Below are 16,832 nucleotides of genomic sequence, written 5' to 3'. Positions count from 1 at the left end.
TTACCTCTGCGCTTGACAGACAAAAGAAATAGGAACTGAATTCCAGATGCTATGAATTTCATTTGCATTGCATTTCACATCTCTTACTTCAGTGTAGCCTAAATAACTTATACAAGAAGAAAAGGTAACTGATGGAATGAAGAGGAGGAAAATTTTGAGATTCGGATTCGGATAGGCATGATGAAAACTATCTGTTAGCTTGAGCTTTAGGCCTTTGCAGCAGCTGCAGGGGTTGCGGACCTGCTGGCAACGATTTGCTCAAACAGGTCTCTGATCTTTAATCCGATGATAGTTTGGAAGAAACCAGTTCCATTGTTGCTTCCAGGGAACTCTTGGTGCTTCAACATTTGTTGCGTGACTTCACCGTAGAACTTGGTTGATAGGTTGCTCAAATGGCTCTCAACGTAGATTAGTTCGTCTAGTCTATCAAATTGTCCATCCATCTCGACCACAGTCGCCTGCAAGATCAGATAAAATGTAGCAAATTGAATGAAACAGAATAATACCCGATATTTATGCTATTTTTCTGAACATGTAAAGTGAGTTGCGAGGGTATAGATTCTGATAAGTGCTACCTCATTGCCATAGTAGGTTTCTGGGCCATAGGAAAATTTGATGCCAGGGTAAGAACAAGTCAGTTTCTTACCACAGGGAATCCAGTTAATGGTGGATCCTTCATCAAATAAGTATACTGGGTTGAAGAACTTCACTCCTTCCTTCTGAATCATCCTAACTCGCAACACTTTGCCTTCATCATCACCAGGAATGAGTTGGGTTGGCAATACTTCAATCACTACATCAGCATACTGTTTTTGTGGATCTGCACTCATATTAGAAAACTCACAATCACATTTCTCTCCTACATCTTGCAATGACTAGTTAATGATCAAATATTTAGCGTCAGCTATGAGGGAGCTTGATAGAGGGTAAAGGGCATGTTAATAGCAGTATATAGAGGCATTCATTCGGGTTATCGGGTTGGTTTCGGATTAGGTGTTTTGAGTTGGTTCGAAATCGGATCTTGTATCCATATTGTTTTTTACATAATTGTAAATTATTTTTGAAGTCATATCAAATTGGGTTCGGTTACAAGGTTGTGTAGGATTTGGGTTATCGGGTCTGTTTTGAACGCCTCTACCGGTATATAATCGGAAAAACACGAGGTGTGCACACTTGATAAACTAAGGAGATACCATCCAAAACCATACGGCAATGGGATAAAGGACTCCAATAACTTATAAAGTGTGCACTCTATCTTTAATTCATCGATTTGGGATAAACCATCCCAATAGTTGGGACTTGATCATCAACAATCAACTGAAGAAAAAAATCCACCCTATTCCATAACTATGATAATTAAAGAGACGGTTAAAACAAAAAATGCCAGTGCCTGCTTAATCTCAAAAGATTGGTATCGACAATGAAACCCAATTAAAAGTGGTTAGTAAATTTATTTAATTTTTTCTAAATTATAAATTTGAAAGTTAATTACAGAAAGAAAAAAAAGAGGAAATATAGTAGAAAATTACCAATGTAAGCATCAAAATCAGGTTTTCTAGCTTCAATGCTAGCTTTGATGCTTTCAAGACTATGTCCTCTCTCCTTCATATCTCTCTGAATGCATTAAAAATACCATCTTAGTAGTTTTTATGTTGTATTTTAACAAACATATGTTCATAATATAACACCTAATTACATCATAATATTTCATACCTGAATTTTCCAGGCAAATTTGACTTCATTGCTAATGTCCAAGTAGATACTGAAGTCTAATAACTCCCTTACACGTGCGTCGTACCTGTTAAATAAAATGACGAAAATATCATATTAAAACCAGCGTTTGTAGTCCAACGGTTAGGATAATTGCCTTCCAAGCAATAGACCCGGGTTCGACTCCCGGCAAACGCATTGTATTTGTTTTTATCATCTTTTTTAAATGAAAATAAAAATAAAAACTATGCCATAATACAATTATAAGTAGATAATTTTAAATATTCACCATGTTTTTCCTCATTTTAAAAAATTTTTTGTATTAGTAAACAATTTAAATTTTTTATATTTTAATTATTTATAAACATATTTTATGAGTAAATAATTACCATATACTATAGTAAATCCTTTAGTCTTTAGTAATTTTCAATTATAATTAATATTAACTATAGTCTTTAAAAATTATTTTCTTTGTCTTGCGTAAGTTTTTTATAAAAGTGTATGAAATGAGAAGAAATAAGATTGTTCCATCATTAAAATAAAATTGGCAAAACAAATGAAGGGAGGATTAGTGGTTTGCATGGCAAATAATACACCACACAAGAAAATTAGCCAAGGTACAAAATCAGTCTCGAAATGGGACCGGTTAGTACAAGTATGATTTGAATGGGATTATGATAATTGATACACAATATAATGCTGGTCTTATCAAAACTCGTCTTATATATGGGTTAAATAGTTTAATTAATACATATTATGAGTATAATATCCTTATATGAAGTAATCTTATGGAAAGATGCTCACTCACAACAATAGCTCATGGAATTTGATAAAGACATTGCCATAACCTTAGAGCCGATCCTAAGCAAATACAAGTCATGCCTACGCCCAGGGTCTCTAAAAAATTTTGGTTTTCAACTAGTGCTAAAGTTCGAACTTTCTATATATATGGGCCATAAATAATCTTTTACCCCGGGCCCTTAAAAATGTAGGGCCGTCCCAGTGGCTCAGCCAACCATATTTGGGATATTTATCTCCTTATCTAATCATAATTTCTGATTATATGATCTTTAATTCTCTATGAAATGTATGATGTATCCATGCATCTTAAGTTTCAATTTATAAATTCATAAAAGTAGAAAGAGAATAATATCATAACTTTAATAATCTTTTTTTTTTTAAAAAAAAAAAAGGAATCTACATAAACTAATAAAAAAAAACTCAAGAACTCTAGCATCAAATTCATTAATGAATAAGAATAGTACTTGGCTACTCATTCACATAACAACAAGAGAAGGATACACTATATTTTTAGAGGAAAAAAGATACACTTTTTATAATTTAATCCTCTTGATTTATATTTTAATTATCTTTTTGTTTATTAGTTATATGTCAACATTAATATAATTATGATAACAGGATCAAAACTAACAAAATAACGTTTGTTAATTAGTTTAAAACTCTTGTAATGCATTGTAACACATATCACAACTAAAAAGAACAACATACTTAATTTCTCTATCCTCGTAAATTTGCCAACATTTTTAATCACTTTATGATTCGTTAGTTTTAAATGACCTACATATTTTTTTAATTTGTATCCATATATTTTTTATTTTTTCTAATTTTTAATCTTATCTACACAATTTAACCGCAACAGTCTATTAACTAGTTTGAAGCTCAATGCAATGCATGATAAATTTATTAACGGACTTATACACGACAAGACCCGCACAAGAAGAGAGTTGGTTGCACCTAGACCCAATGAGGTTTCATCCTAAAACCAATTGGTAATGGAGGAGCAAACCATCAACGGCCCGTTTGGTAGGTGGTAATAAACGGTGGCAATAGAAATGAAAAACTAGTGTTATATTTTGGTTGAAAGATCTTTCGCTACCTTGATGGATATGCTTGTCTAACTTCAATCTCTCTCTAATTCTTCGATATGAGATCACAAGTAGGTTATTTTCAACAATGTAAACATGCATAAATACTTACATAGGATGAAGACCTTCAATGACCAAGATCTTAGGGGGTTGAATGAGTTCAGGTGGGTCCAACAAACCAGTAACATGATTGTAAATAGGCTTCTCAACAGCTTTACCTTGTTTCAAATCCTTAACTTGTTGATACATAAGATCAAAGTCATTAGCTTTTGGGTCTAAAGCTGTCACACCTTTCTTTTTTCTTCCACTTCTATCAAGTGAATGAAAATCATCCAAACAAATAACTGTTGTAGTCTCACTTATCAATGTGTTTGAATCAGGATTTCCTCCTTTTGGTGACTCACCTGCACCTCCAAACACACTTGTTAATCTCCTCATAAAAGTACTCTTCCCACACCCTGAATCTGCTGCTAGACCAATCACAACTGTCTGTGAGTCACCCACTGAGCATGTTATCACATAAGTATTATTATTTGCTCTTTTGTAATTGTAGCTGATTTTGCTGCTTGTGTTATAGAAGTATACTTGGTTTTTTTGGGTGAATGTTAAATGGGTTGTTGTGGGAATTGTGTATACTGTGCACACTGCCATTTTTTAGTCTTTTTTTTTTGGAATTTTATATATTATTTTATTAGAGGAGATGGAGGAAAAAATGGAGGAAAGCGGAAGAGAGAAGAAGTGGGTGTTTGAGATTTTTGATCACTTGGGTTGAGGAAGTTATGTATTGAAATGGGTAATTTGCTTTTGTTTTTCTTTTGATGAAAAGAAGGTTAAATTGACCAGAATTTTGGATTAGAATCTAGAGAAAAACAAATAGCTAGGGAAGAAAATGTTGTTTTCAAAAGCTAAAGAAATAATTTTTGATGATTGGGGCCTGGGGGACAAATTTTGGAATTATAATTCATGGGTTATTAACATTTTCCTTATCAGTCTGTCTGTCTTGTATGAAACAGTCTCACGGTGAGACGATCTCAAAAAAGAACTTATGAGCTAAAAGTTTCTATTATTGAGTTATTTAATTCAAGTATGAGGCATGGCTCACGGTGAGACCGTCTCATACAAGAATTTGTGTTTCCTTATGTATGGTTAAAAAAAAGTTATATTTTTTGTCGGAAAACAAAAAACTCATATTCTTATAATTATTATTAATTGGATTATTAGCCTTTATATGAGGTGTGTTTACCGTCTCATAAAACTATTTGTATTAAAAAAATATAAATAAATAAAGTATTTTAGGTGTTTTTGATGATTACTTTTTTGATTTTGATAAAGTATGTCTCTTGTATTTTTGTTCAAGAAAGAAAAAGAAATGGTGTGAAGATTATGTAGGTGTATTATGAATTCTGATAGCCAAAAAGTATGGAAAATTTGCATGGAGTTAATGTATTGCAGATTGGATATTTGGAATGCCACTTGGCAATAAAAAAGTGGTTGGTTGAGGATGAGAGTTTAACGGTGTGGAATTGAAGAAGGGTCAATATTCTTGTCATTCATTTATAGGAACACAAGTTTTTGGACTCTCCTTTAGTCTTTCCTTACTGTTTATGATTAGTACAATTTACAACATTAGGGCTTTCAAATTTCAGGTTTGAAGATGGGATGGTGATGTTCACATAATGGAATTTCATCTTATACTCTATAGTCTATATTTGAGATAATAATTGTGCTATTTCATATTAGGAATTTGGTATCGGGATTAGGATTTAACAATGAGTTTTATGTGCCTGTTTAATAAATTACTATATTGACTTTAAGATCGTAACTAAATTATTGTATGAGAGTAAGTAATTAATTAGGAAAGTCAATCTAATTGAACACTTAGGGAATACGTGTTTAAACAATTTAATCAATAATAATAGGTGAGACTGAAAGAAAAATCTTAATATTGTTAAATAATTATATTAGTTATTTGAGCTATGAATGAAATATAACTACATAAAATTAATTGTTAGAGGTTCACCATAACTCAATTTAAAGATACTTTACGATGATAAATAATGAGGAGTATTAATGTGTTTGATAATATGTGAAGATGAGATATAAGTGTAAAAGATCAAAATTCGAGATGGAAGCTACCAGTAATCAATAATTTGCTTGACTTTGTGTCCACTCAACCAAGTCGAACGGATGCTTTAAACTAAGGCGTGTCTTTCTGCCTATTACTATTTTATTATTGCCTTAAAAACAACTTAAAATTAACAATTTGCAAATGCAGATGTAACATATGCATTGGGACCTTAACCCCTATTTGAGTTTCCCTAAACATAAACTTGATATAATCTAAACCCCAACTTAGCATAGTATAAAACCCTATTGAATACGTTAACGTATTCTTTATCCTTATTACATATACACTTAATCACTACTTGAGGTATCACAAAATCTTACTTAAGGTACTCTAAATCCCTAATTGACACTTCCTAAACCTCTACTTGAGTTATATTAAACCCCTAATTGAGTTACATTAATTACCAACTAATTATACTCTAAACCCCAACTTAGCATGGTGTAAAACTCTATTTGATATGTTGAAAAAGCCACCTTGATACGTTGTAAAATCCTATTTGAGGTATTCTAAATATCCATTTGTTGTATCCTAAATGTTTACTTGAGGTATACTAAATGCCTACTTGACATACTGTGAACCCTACTTGACTCATCCTATATGCCTACTTAAAATATCCTAAAATCCTACCAAATAATCGTGCAATTACACGTTAGTTTTAACAATTTATATTATGTTATACTTTTAGCCTTTATTGTATTAATCTCCACGTATGTCACTCAAAAAAAAATTCGAATACCTTTTTAGCCTTTATTGCATTGAAATTGTTACTCTTCATATCGTTGGTTTTAAAAATATAACTTAATTCCTAATTATTAGACAACTAACAAAGAATCACATATTAAATGTCTCCTAAATCAAAGACTAATTATATTTTATTTTATATCTCTATGGGGAATTTTCATATAGGTCATATGATATAAATATATAAGGTTATAAAAACCCCAAAGATAAAATATTTTATTCATTATAAAGCCTCTAAAAAATGTTTTCAGAGTTTGTTGCTAGATATTGTAGGAAGTACAAGTATTGTTTAAACTGAGACAACACCAAGTTGGACTTCATGCAATATCTACTTACATGAGTTATATAATTTGTTGTTCGGATTCTTCTTTTTCTTAACTTTTATTTTTTATCTCAAATAATGTATTTTTGCATGATTTAGCCAAGTCAGCTCTCTAAAATATACCCACGTCCAATATGAGTTCATAAGACTAGCGTAACATATTACAACTCAAGATGGAATTCTTCAGACCTTTCATCATGACTTTTGTTGATATCAACATAGCCTACTAGGCACCAAAAAGCTCTTTTAAGTTATTTCATTATACTTGATACTTATTAAAATCTACGATTCTACAATCTTATGATCGAAAAATAGACTATTAATCCGGATCGTAGGTAGGATCTTAATGTGGTGGAATTATGCGATACTACTTAGTTCAAGAATTTAGATGGTAGGATATAACGTGATTCTACGATCCTAGGATCCAACGATTCGATCATACATGGATAGTTTTAATCGTAAAGTATTTTCATATAATATAGATTTCACTTATGTATGAATATAAATAATTATATCAATACCTTAATATAATTCAAGTTTTTCTTGATGTACAGTTTAAAAATCATTATTAAATGTTTATTTTTCAAAATTTAATAGATGAAGTCAAATAAGTTTTACTTACACCTTAAAACTTAAAAAGAAAACAAATATAATTGCTAATCAGCAATCCAAAGCACATTAATGCATATTTGTAGGATCACACAATCCTACAATTCGATTCCACCAATTTTGATCCTACTCCTCAACAATCCTAGGTAGATCCCAATCCTAATAACCTTGAGTTGCTATATTCAACTTTATTATGCAATTTAATACGTTATTTTAATCATTTATATCTTAAGTTATACATAACTAAAAATCTTAAAAATTTAATATTGTAAAAATATAGAATCAAACAATTAATGTAGATGTCACTTGAAAATATTTTTGCTTACTTATTAGTCGGAATATATAAATTAAGTTTGAATAACGAACATTATCAAAAAATACTTGTGTAGCTAATATTTCAGAACGGAAATATGATTTTCCAAAAATCAGCAGTTCAACCACTTATTGGTAGAGTTCCTACAGACAGACGTACTTTTGACCCTAACCAAAATGGTCCCAAACTTTTGCCAAAAATACATTTAGGGCTAGCTACACCATATTTTTGTCGAAACTAGCTCGAGGATCAAAATCAATGATAAAACACAGCCCAATTTCGAAACAATTTGAATCTTATCCCTCTATATTAAGAACAATCGATTGTCGGGCATTACAGGAAGACCAAACTTTCAGTGATGTTCTGATTCAACACACCGATCAATCAGCTGCCATGAATGGATCTACTTCTCCTAGATCCACGGTCATAGGTTCTAATGATTCCTCATCCTCGTCCTCTGGTGCAAAATATGTCGGGAAAGGAAGCTTTGTAATATCGGGTTTCTCATCAAAAGCGTCTTTTACAAACACAAAGTTTCCTGTGGCGCCAGGGACCTATAAAAACATAGAATCTGTATCAAGATAGATTCAACTTGTAGAAAGGCGCATCGGATTTCAAAAAACCCTTTGAAATGATAGATGATAATAAATTTGTGGACCAAAAAGAGACGTAAAAGAAACATACTTGGCCTCTAACCCACATTAAGTTCCTTCCCGGGTCTATTTTATAAACCCAAACGTTCTTTACTGTCTGCTGCCCACCACCCATGCGCCCTGGCATCTTTCTGTTTTTAAAAACCTACCAGCACACGGATCACACAACCATCACAACCAAGAAAAAGAAAATAAAAATTATCGGAGTATACAAATTTCAATCATTATAAAAAACGAGAAATAAAGGTACTAGGTCAATCAACTCCGAACAGGAAAAATCGGTAAATAAGATACCAGAACTGTTGTTACAAGTTCCCCGAGAGATGGATTCACTTTCAACTTCAAGATACCGTTATGTCTAATCCCTTCGTCGGGAATTGTAGGCAGAGTGCGAAGTTCTCATAATTAAAATAGATCATACTTTTTCAATACGACCCTTCATAATAGTCAAACCCTTGTGGTCCCCTCCCCATGAGTTTATTCAAGTAGTAAAATATTCGGAAATGCAACCTTACACCGTTACTCTTACTCTATTAGAAAATGCATATACGGGTGTTCAGACATCCTCTATGAGATTATGAGCTCGGCAGGGTGGGGCTATGTTCCAACAGACCTCTAGTGTTAAACAGACATTGGTTCAAGGCTAACTCAATGAGTGAAAGTCATAATCCAAAAAGAATGCAATTCTTATAAAAAATAAAAAATAAAAACAGCATGGCTCAAGCGTCAATATTATCCTTTATTTCATCACCAAACAAGTATCATATTCAAATTTGGAAAGGCTTTAGCTTTGAAAAATGTAAGTTTGTATTTGGGAACAACTGAACAAGCAATTCATTTCAAATTGAAGATTTCAATTATAAAATCATAAAATAAGAATTTAAGAATGACAAAGTTCGGGTAGTCATTCTAAAATTCTCGACTTAAACCACTTTTTTTTATAAAGGTGAAATGGGTTCAAATTCAAATTGATTTTTTTGATTTGCCAAGATACTAAATTTGAGCCAATTTTAGATTGCGAAATAGAATCAAGATTCTCAAACATAACATAAAGGAAATTGCATGAAAAAAGCTTGAAAAAACTCACTCCGTTGTCAGAATTATGAACTGTAAAAACTCAAAAGAGAAACATAAAATAACTTAGTTGAGCATGAGAAAAGCATTAGCCAAGTCTTCAACTGTAAACTGTTCAGAAATTACCAAACTATTACATACAAAGGCAAATCCAACTATGCACATACAATTGGGTCTCACTCACATCAGATGAATGTCAAACAGTAAATACACAGGTTTAGATGGAATCCAATGACCAATATGTTTAAGTAGGGGTGTTCATTCGAGTCATCGAGGTGCTTTGGGTCAGTTTGAAATTAGGTTTTGTGTCCATGTTGTTTTTTACATTTTTAAGTAAGGTCAAATCGGGTTCAGTTATAAGGTCGGATAAATTTCAGGTCAGCAGGACTATTTTAGACACTTCTATGTTTAAGCAACACTTTTATCCTTACAGTTTAAGCATGGGCTCATGGCATAGAAGGGAAACACAAAAACAAAGAAATGAATACTTGAAAAACAATTTCAAAAATATTTCATGACTCCTGATGATTCCTCCCCCCCCCCCTCCCCCCCCCCCCCCCCCCCCAAATATCTCTCAGCAAAAGACAAAGAAAGGAATAGTTGAAAAAGAATTTCAAACACATTTCATGACCCCTGTTCACTCCTTCCCCCCATATCCCCCCCTTCTCTAACTGCTGAAACTTGTTCCAAAACTCTTCTGAGGTACTTTCACAAATGTGATGAATGAGGAAGTAGAAACAGATAATTATAGAAAAATATACGTAAGTTAGGCGTCTGAGACAACAAAAAAAGACAATAAATCTAATTAAAGCCAACAATGATACAAGGGAACTCAGATTTCCAAGGGCAGGAAAGAGTCAAGCAACCCAAGAGAAGGATCCAAAAAAATAGAAGGAACGTATTTGAGGAAATGGTTGAGAGAAGGCTTACACATATAAAGACAGTCCTAAAAGAAACTTCTAAAAGCGCAAGCAAACTCTCAAACAAGAAATGGAAGCAATAAGAGACCTTGTTTCATTTCCCTTAGCAGGTTTTCTAGGGAGAAATTGACCAAATATGGAGGGAGGGTTAACATCATATCTTGAATCAAGGCCCAAAGTTGCTGTCTAGAACAGTCAATTTTTCAGCTCTAACTTTTTTTCCCCATCAAATGAAAGCCTAGGATTTTAAATACAGATAGGATTTCAAATAGAAAGCAACAAATCAGAAATAGAATGCAATCAAGATAATCATCAAAAAGCTTACAGTAATGTCACAAACAGAAATATACATAACATAAGACCACACCTCACAAAGATGAACCACTTATTAGCAGCACGAGATAATTTTTTCAATGACTTGTAAAAATTCGGATATTCATTATCAACTCAGCAACAGAAACAGTAAAACGCAATAGGGTCATAACTTTGCAGATAACTTACTTTTCCAGGAGCATCCCTCTGACCAGTAGAACCACCACTCCGATGGGATTTAGAAGCACCATGTGATGCTGGACCTCCAGCAAAATTATGTCTTTTCATTACACCCTAGCACATGGATTAAGTTGGTTAGACAAATGAAGATACTAAGATGTCTAATCTACAAATAACCGCCATTGAGATGAACTTATCCCTAATTTCTCGCTAACTAGTGTGCACTAGTAGCACAGTACTCATGTGCATTTAACAACAAACACCCATAGCTTCTAAATACATTGCACTCTATGAAGTTTTGTTCTACAAAGAGAACAAAGAAAAAAAAATCTATAATACATAAGTATCCTTCCCTTAATTGACCAAAAAAGAAATTGCTAACACTCGATTACAATTAGACAGTCCAGGTTACAATGAGGTTAATTGAGCAGCCCTTAATACCTGATGGAATATATTGTTTGTGTTAGTTGAGATTATAAAGGCCTTGAGTTCTCCAAGATGCATAAGAATTTAGAAGCTAAGGCTATGACTTTGGGTGAGATTCAGGGCCATAAAAGTCACAGTATTAAAACAATAGAAAGAAAAATTAGGGCGTTCCAACAAGGGTCAATGGTGGAAAGCAAAACCTCCCATATATCAATTAAAGATGACACATTGACACCACTTTGACAAAATAAAGTTCAAGATTTTGAAACACGAGATCGCTTGCACTAAATTAAACAATTATTACAAAAAAACGTTTGTGCACATTTTCAAAAAAAAAAAAACCCACATCGCATTCCATCTGTTATTAATAGCTTAGCCAAGAAAGGAACTAACAGCTCTGAGAACATGAGGTCATTCAAATTTAGGTTTTCAATACGGTCTTGAAATGAGGTCATTCAAAGATTACATTTTCATATGAGGTCTAGGCAGCATGTGAGGTTCAACGTTCATTTCTATCCATCAATTTATCATCAATAGGTCATTAAAGTTTAGGTTTTGAAATAACGTCTTCTTACAAATATGTAACACGGACTTCAAGGATTTGTTTTGAAGGACTTGAAAAGGGATTCAAATATGTAGTCTCACATAATTATAATCCCTTCTTTGTTTGCAGGGAAACATTGGACTTAGAAAAGAGAAATGAAGAGGCCAAGTCCCCACAAGTAATTGATGTTAGGACTTGTGATGAATGGATCAGTCCCCGCCAAATGATGAATTGAAAAGCAAATTAAGGTCAATTATTATTATTACTCACCAAGTGTGACATGCAAATCAAGAAGTGAATTAGGAAATAATGATTTAAATATAGACCAAAATATCCTTCATCACAATAGATAAACTTCCTAGTCCCTTCCACCTATTCTTGCTCGCCATTCTAAAACTGCTCTAACGCGTCTCTCTTTCTTGCCATTCTTAAACTTCTCAAATGCATCAATCTTCTCTTCTGATTGTTTTTCTTCGCTTAAGAAAAATTGGTCAGTGAGTTTTTAAAAACAAACAATTTGTGGGTCATAGCAAAAGGGCTTTGCTTTTTGTACTCTAAGTTGAACTTGAAATGAAACTGAACAAGGTAATTTTTCATTGTTTTTTCTGAAAAGATGGCAACTAACTAGTTAATAAGAGGATAAACAAGAAACTCCATGAATTTAATTATATATTTCAATACACTATACTACAAAGCAATTCCCAGCTTATTCTCATAATAATCTAAATACCCATCCACTAATTCTATTCATATTACCTTATAATCTCCCCAATTCCATCCCACCTACCAAACACACCCTCAATGTAAAAATTGAATTTGAGACTTTGAGTAAGAAAAATCCACTTTAGAAACTTTGAGTCAAACTCATTTCTGAATAAATTCAACACTGCTGTATTTTGACACAGAACTGTTTGCATCTTCTGCTCAGAGCTTTGCCATGAGGGGAATTGACATCTATGAGGACATGAGGTCATATCAGGATAGCACATATATTACGATGTCCATTTCTATTCATCATTTTAGTAATCATGCCCATTGAAATTAAGTTCCAAATGAAGTCTTCTTATCAAAAGTTCCTTCAATGATTTTTAGGCGCATTGATTCTCCCAAAAACGTGAGCTTTTTCTAAGAAAAGTGGAATTTTAAAAGTGGAAGGAAAATGTATCAAGACTTACATAATTATGTTAACAAAACGATTCGAGTGAGAATCTGCCAATTTAACAATTTTGTTTGGAAAATCAATTAAAGAAAACTTTAAATCCCTTACATCTATGTGTCAATATTTTTGCATTTTTAATTACTAAATAACTAACTACACAATTTTTGTTGATTTAAGCTTGACATAACTTTCTCATATAAGCTCAAATGAGGCAATCAATATGATGTAGAAGGCCAAGGAGCCATACAGCTTTGAAATTTTCATGTTCTTACTTCTGAGTTCATGATAATAATCCGACATCAGATTCAGAACCAAAATTAAAAACGTAAAAGCTCCACTTATAGTTTTCCCCCATATCTGAGCAGAATGTTACATCCTTGCCATGAAATCCTCTTTAAATTGCATTTTCAATTTTCTGGCTAGAAAATTTTTTAATATTCCAAGGTAATTCAGTTTTGTAGTTTCATTTCATTATTATGAGGTTTTGGCAATATCTAAGGCTGACAAGGAGTTTGAAGGTTAAATAGGAACTTTAAAACCACCTTGAGTGGTCTAGCAGATGGAAACTCTAGACGAAATCTATATAACTCTTTTTAAGCCAAGTTAGATTTAGCTTCCAAAGACATCAGTCCATTAACCCAATAAAACATCATTGAGGGGAAAATGAACTACTTTAAGGTTACAACAAATTTTTATGACATTATTCTTTTGCAAACTCCTACAACATATGACATATGTTTGACAGACTGTAGTTTTCTATTAGGAAAGAAGGGGGAGACATAATCAAGACCAAAAAAATGACATCAAATAGCTCGAAGAGACTAAGAGCCATAGTGTTAAAATAAGGCCGCATAGCATCATATCAGCCGCGTTGTGAAGGTTTTCAAAACAAACAAACCCATACTTTTCGCGTTGTAAATGTGTTAAAATATGGTGTTTTGGGTTGTATCAAGGGATATCTTGTGATTCAACATACATTTAGGTGTTAGAATAACAGCATCACCCCATTACCATGCTCGCAACCGTTACCGACTTACCGCATTTTCACCTATGCTAAGAGCACAATGTTTAAAACTATTTCACATATGTATAGAATCCACTTCAAGACTTAATTCAGGACATCAATGTTACAAAATACAATGACTTGCCCTAAAGCAATAACAAGTTTGAAATCACCCTACAAGATCCTACAACAGGTTGAATTTACAGGAAACACCGTGACCACTCAATATCTGCAATAAAAATACTTTGCATGGACAAAATAGCTTAAAGTTGAGAAATTTTCACCTGAAATCCCTTCCCTTTCGTGATTCCAGTGACATCCACATATTGTCCAGGAAGGAAATGGCGCACATTGATTGTAGTACCAACTGGAAGAAGTGCATCTTCTGTCACTGGAAACTCCTTTAACTTCCTCTTCAAAGGAACCCCTTGCGCTCTAAAGTGACCCACCTCCGGCTTTGTCAAATGTTTCGCCTTCTTATGGGAGCATCCAACCTAACTAACACCATATTAAAGGAATCTTCAAACAATTAAAACCCAAAATAATGGAACTCTTAAAACATCTAAACTTTGCGAAAATTCAAAAAACCATTAGTGCATACACCCAACAAAAAAGAATCCAAAAGATTAAGTAAGACTTGAACATTTACAACACAGTCAATCAAATAACTAAACAATCTTAAACCAACAAATACCAAATCCAACAAGAAAAATGATACTTCAAAACTCTTCTTGAATTTTATCTTAAACCCCTCAAAACCCTTATCTTTTTGGCATTTTTAATATTAAAATCATATGTAATCAAATAAATAAATAAAACTTCAAATCAATCAATACTAGTGGCATTGTTGTAACCGAGCATTGCAACATATATATTAGTTCATATACCCGGCCCCAATTTTTCGGAATTAAGGCTCTGGCATTGTTGTTGAATTCTACATCAGACACAGTCCCACTCTTCAAATACCTAAGCTATTCAACAATCTTAAACAATAACAAAATCATTTTAACTTTGATTCCTAATCCAGGGCGAGGTGGAGCTATTAGTGTGCAAAGGTTGGGCTGGCAAATTACTTTAAATCTAACTTTAATTTGAAAGTTGTGGCTTCACCTATGTTCCTCATCTAAATACTTCAATGTCACACCCAATTATACAAAAACAAAATCTCACAAAAAACAATACAAACCCAATTCAAATCTTCAAATACCCACCAGAAAAAATCATCAATACTTACAAATTCAAAACAGCAAAATGCAGTACAGTAATAGTAATTGTTTTAGCATGAAACAATACCTGTAAAGCAAAGATGCCTTCTTTTTCAACAGTTTTAACTTGGGAAACAATATTTTCATCAAACCAAAGAACAGAAATAGGAACACGTTTACCCCATTTGTCCCAAAGTGCAGTCATCCCACATTTAATAGCAATAGCACCAGTTCTTTTAGATTGTTTGGTCATAACACCAGGTTTAGCTTCAATGATTCTGGGTTGTATAACTTCATTATCAGGTGTTAAAATCTCAGTACTGAAAGCTCTAAACTGGATTGTAGTTGTTGATGTGTGTGGTGTTAAGAGTGTTCGGAGACGTGAAATCAAGCCTCTGGATACAGCAGACATGGTGATTCAACAAACAAAACACAAATCGTACGAAGATGGATCTGGGTTTTGTTAGAGTGAAGACATCAGGGGATTGTAATGTTGAGAGATTTGAGGATTGTAGAGAAGAATAGAGGAGCTGCTAGGACGAAGGAGCAAGGGTTTTTACTTTTTAGGTGTTCGGGGGTTTTGCGGGCCTGCGGCTGAAGGAATTAGAGTTTTTCTAAAAAGACAAATTTTATAAGGCAGTAAATAAAGTTTGGCGAAATGCGATTGATTACATTTTTTTATGATTTTTTCAGATGATAGTAATAAGGTTTTAAATTTATTAAAACCGTAGCAAATTACATTTAAAATTTGAACAATCCGTTAACGTTATATTTTTCAGATTATTTTTTTGTTTTTATAATTTGAACTTTTTTATAAAAATAAAAACATCTCAAATCACAACCTCAACATAAACTCCACTAAAATTCACCGATCTATTATCATCATTACAATCTTAATCCAACAACCACCACCGTCAAATAAATAGCCCATATATTTATAGTCCTGTGGAAATAGCAAGACTAAATAAAACAATAAATCAAATGAAAGCGAGGGATTATCATGAGAAAGCAACTTATTTTTCAAACTGGAAGATGAAGTTCATCATTGAAACTTGGCATCTCGTCTCAAATATCTGTTAATAAATAGTTTTAAAAGGGAGACCTAATTCTTATTTAATCTAAACAGAATGATAAAGGCTATTGCAATTATATATTGCTTCCAATAATACAAAATTGTGAAGCAATTTAATAAGTGAGGGATAATTTAGGTAAGCTTCTTTGGTTCAAAGTAATTAGGCGCGCTATATTGATAGTATGGAATGAGCAATCTGACTCAGAACACACAATATGGTTTTTAAAGTTCAAACATGATATTGCCTTTAGAATTAGACACTTCTCAAAATAACGAAGCATCTTAACGAGTTTAAATCCCGATGGTGGTGGCTGTTGGGTTAAGGTGGTCGTGATGATGGTAGATGGGTGAATTTTGAGTGGTGCTTAGGGTGAGGTTGTGGTTTGCGAGGTTTTTATTTATATAACAAAAAAATAAATCACAAAAACGGAATTTGCTATAGTTTTGATAAACTCGAAACCTTATTGCTACTATGTGGAAAAATCATAAAAAAAAGTGTTACCAGTAGCGTTTCACCAAACCCCATTGCTATCATATAGAATTTCCCTTTTTCAAAAAACAAAAAAAGATTTTAG

General features: G+C 32.9%; 2 protein-coding genes and 1 non-coding gene across 3 annotated transcripts; 1 reads left to right on the top strand and 2 right to left on the bottom strand.

The window, feature by feature from the left end:
- Window positions 1-47: 47 nt before the first annotated feature.
- Window positions 48-4,516, bottom strand: LOC130799123 (phosphoribulokinase, chloroplastic-like). The gene is made up of 5 exons (XM_057662195.1): window positions 3,709-4,516; window positions 1,714-1,798; window positions 1,530-1,614; window positions 576-820; window positions 48-458 (listed from the first exon to the last, which is right to left on the bottom strand). Exons 1-5 carry the CDS (start codon window positions 4,245-4,247, stop codon window positions 207-209), a joined length of 1,206 nt encoding a protein of 401 aa, XP_057518178.1. The 5' UTR covers window positions 4,248-4,516; the 3' UTR covers window positions 48-206.
- TRNAG-UCC (transfer RNA glycine (anticodon UCC)) lies at window positions 1,837-1,908 on the top strand. The gene has a single exon. It is a non-coding gene; the product is annotated as a tRNA-Gly (tRNA).
- A 3,180-nt stretch (window positions 4,517-7,696) lies between the features above and the next one.
- On the bottom strand, window positions 7,697-15,802 carry LOC130799852 (50S ribosomal protein L3-2, mitochondrial). Its single transcript, XM_057663114.1, has 5 exons — window positions 15,274-15,802; window positions 14,265-14,474; window positions 10,858-10,962; window positions 8,394-8,507; window positions 7,697-8,263 (listed from the first exon to the last, which is right to left on the bottom strand). The coding sequence occupies exons 1-5, from the start codon at window positions 15,595-15,597 to the stop codon at window positions 8,090-8,092; spliced, it is 927 nt and encodes a 308-aa protein (XP_057519097.1). The 5' UTR covers window positions 15,598-15,802; the 3' UTR covers window positions 7,697-8,089.
- Window positions 15,803-16,832: the final 1,030 nt, after the last annotated feature.

The sequence above is a fragment of the Amaranthus tricolor genome, chromosome 14, assembly GCF_026212465.1.
Source record: "Amaranthus tricolor cultivar Red isolate AtriRed21 chromosome 14, ASM2621246v1, whole genome shotgun sequence".
NCBI lineage: Eukaryota > Viridiplantae > Streptophyta > Magnoliopsida > Caryophyllales > Amaranthaceae > Amaranthus > Amaranthus tricolor.
Note: the sequence above shows the minus strand (reverse complement) of the source record. Positions and strands in the feature narration are given on the sequence as shown.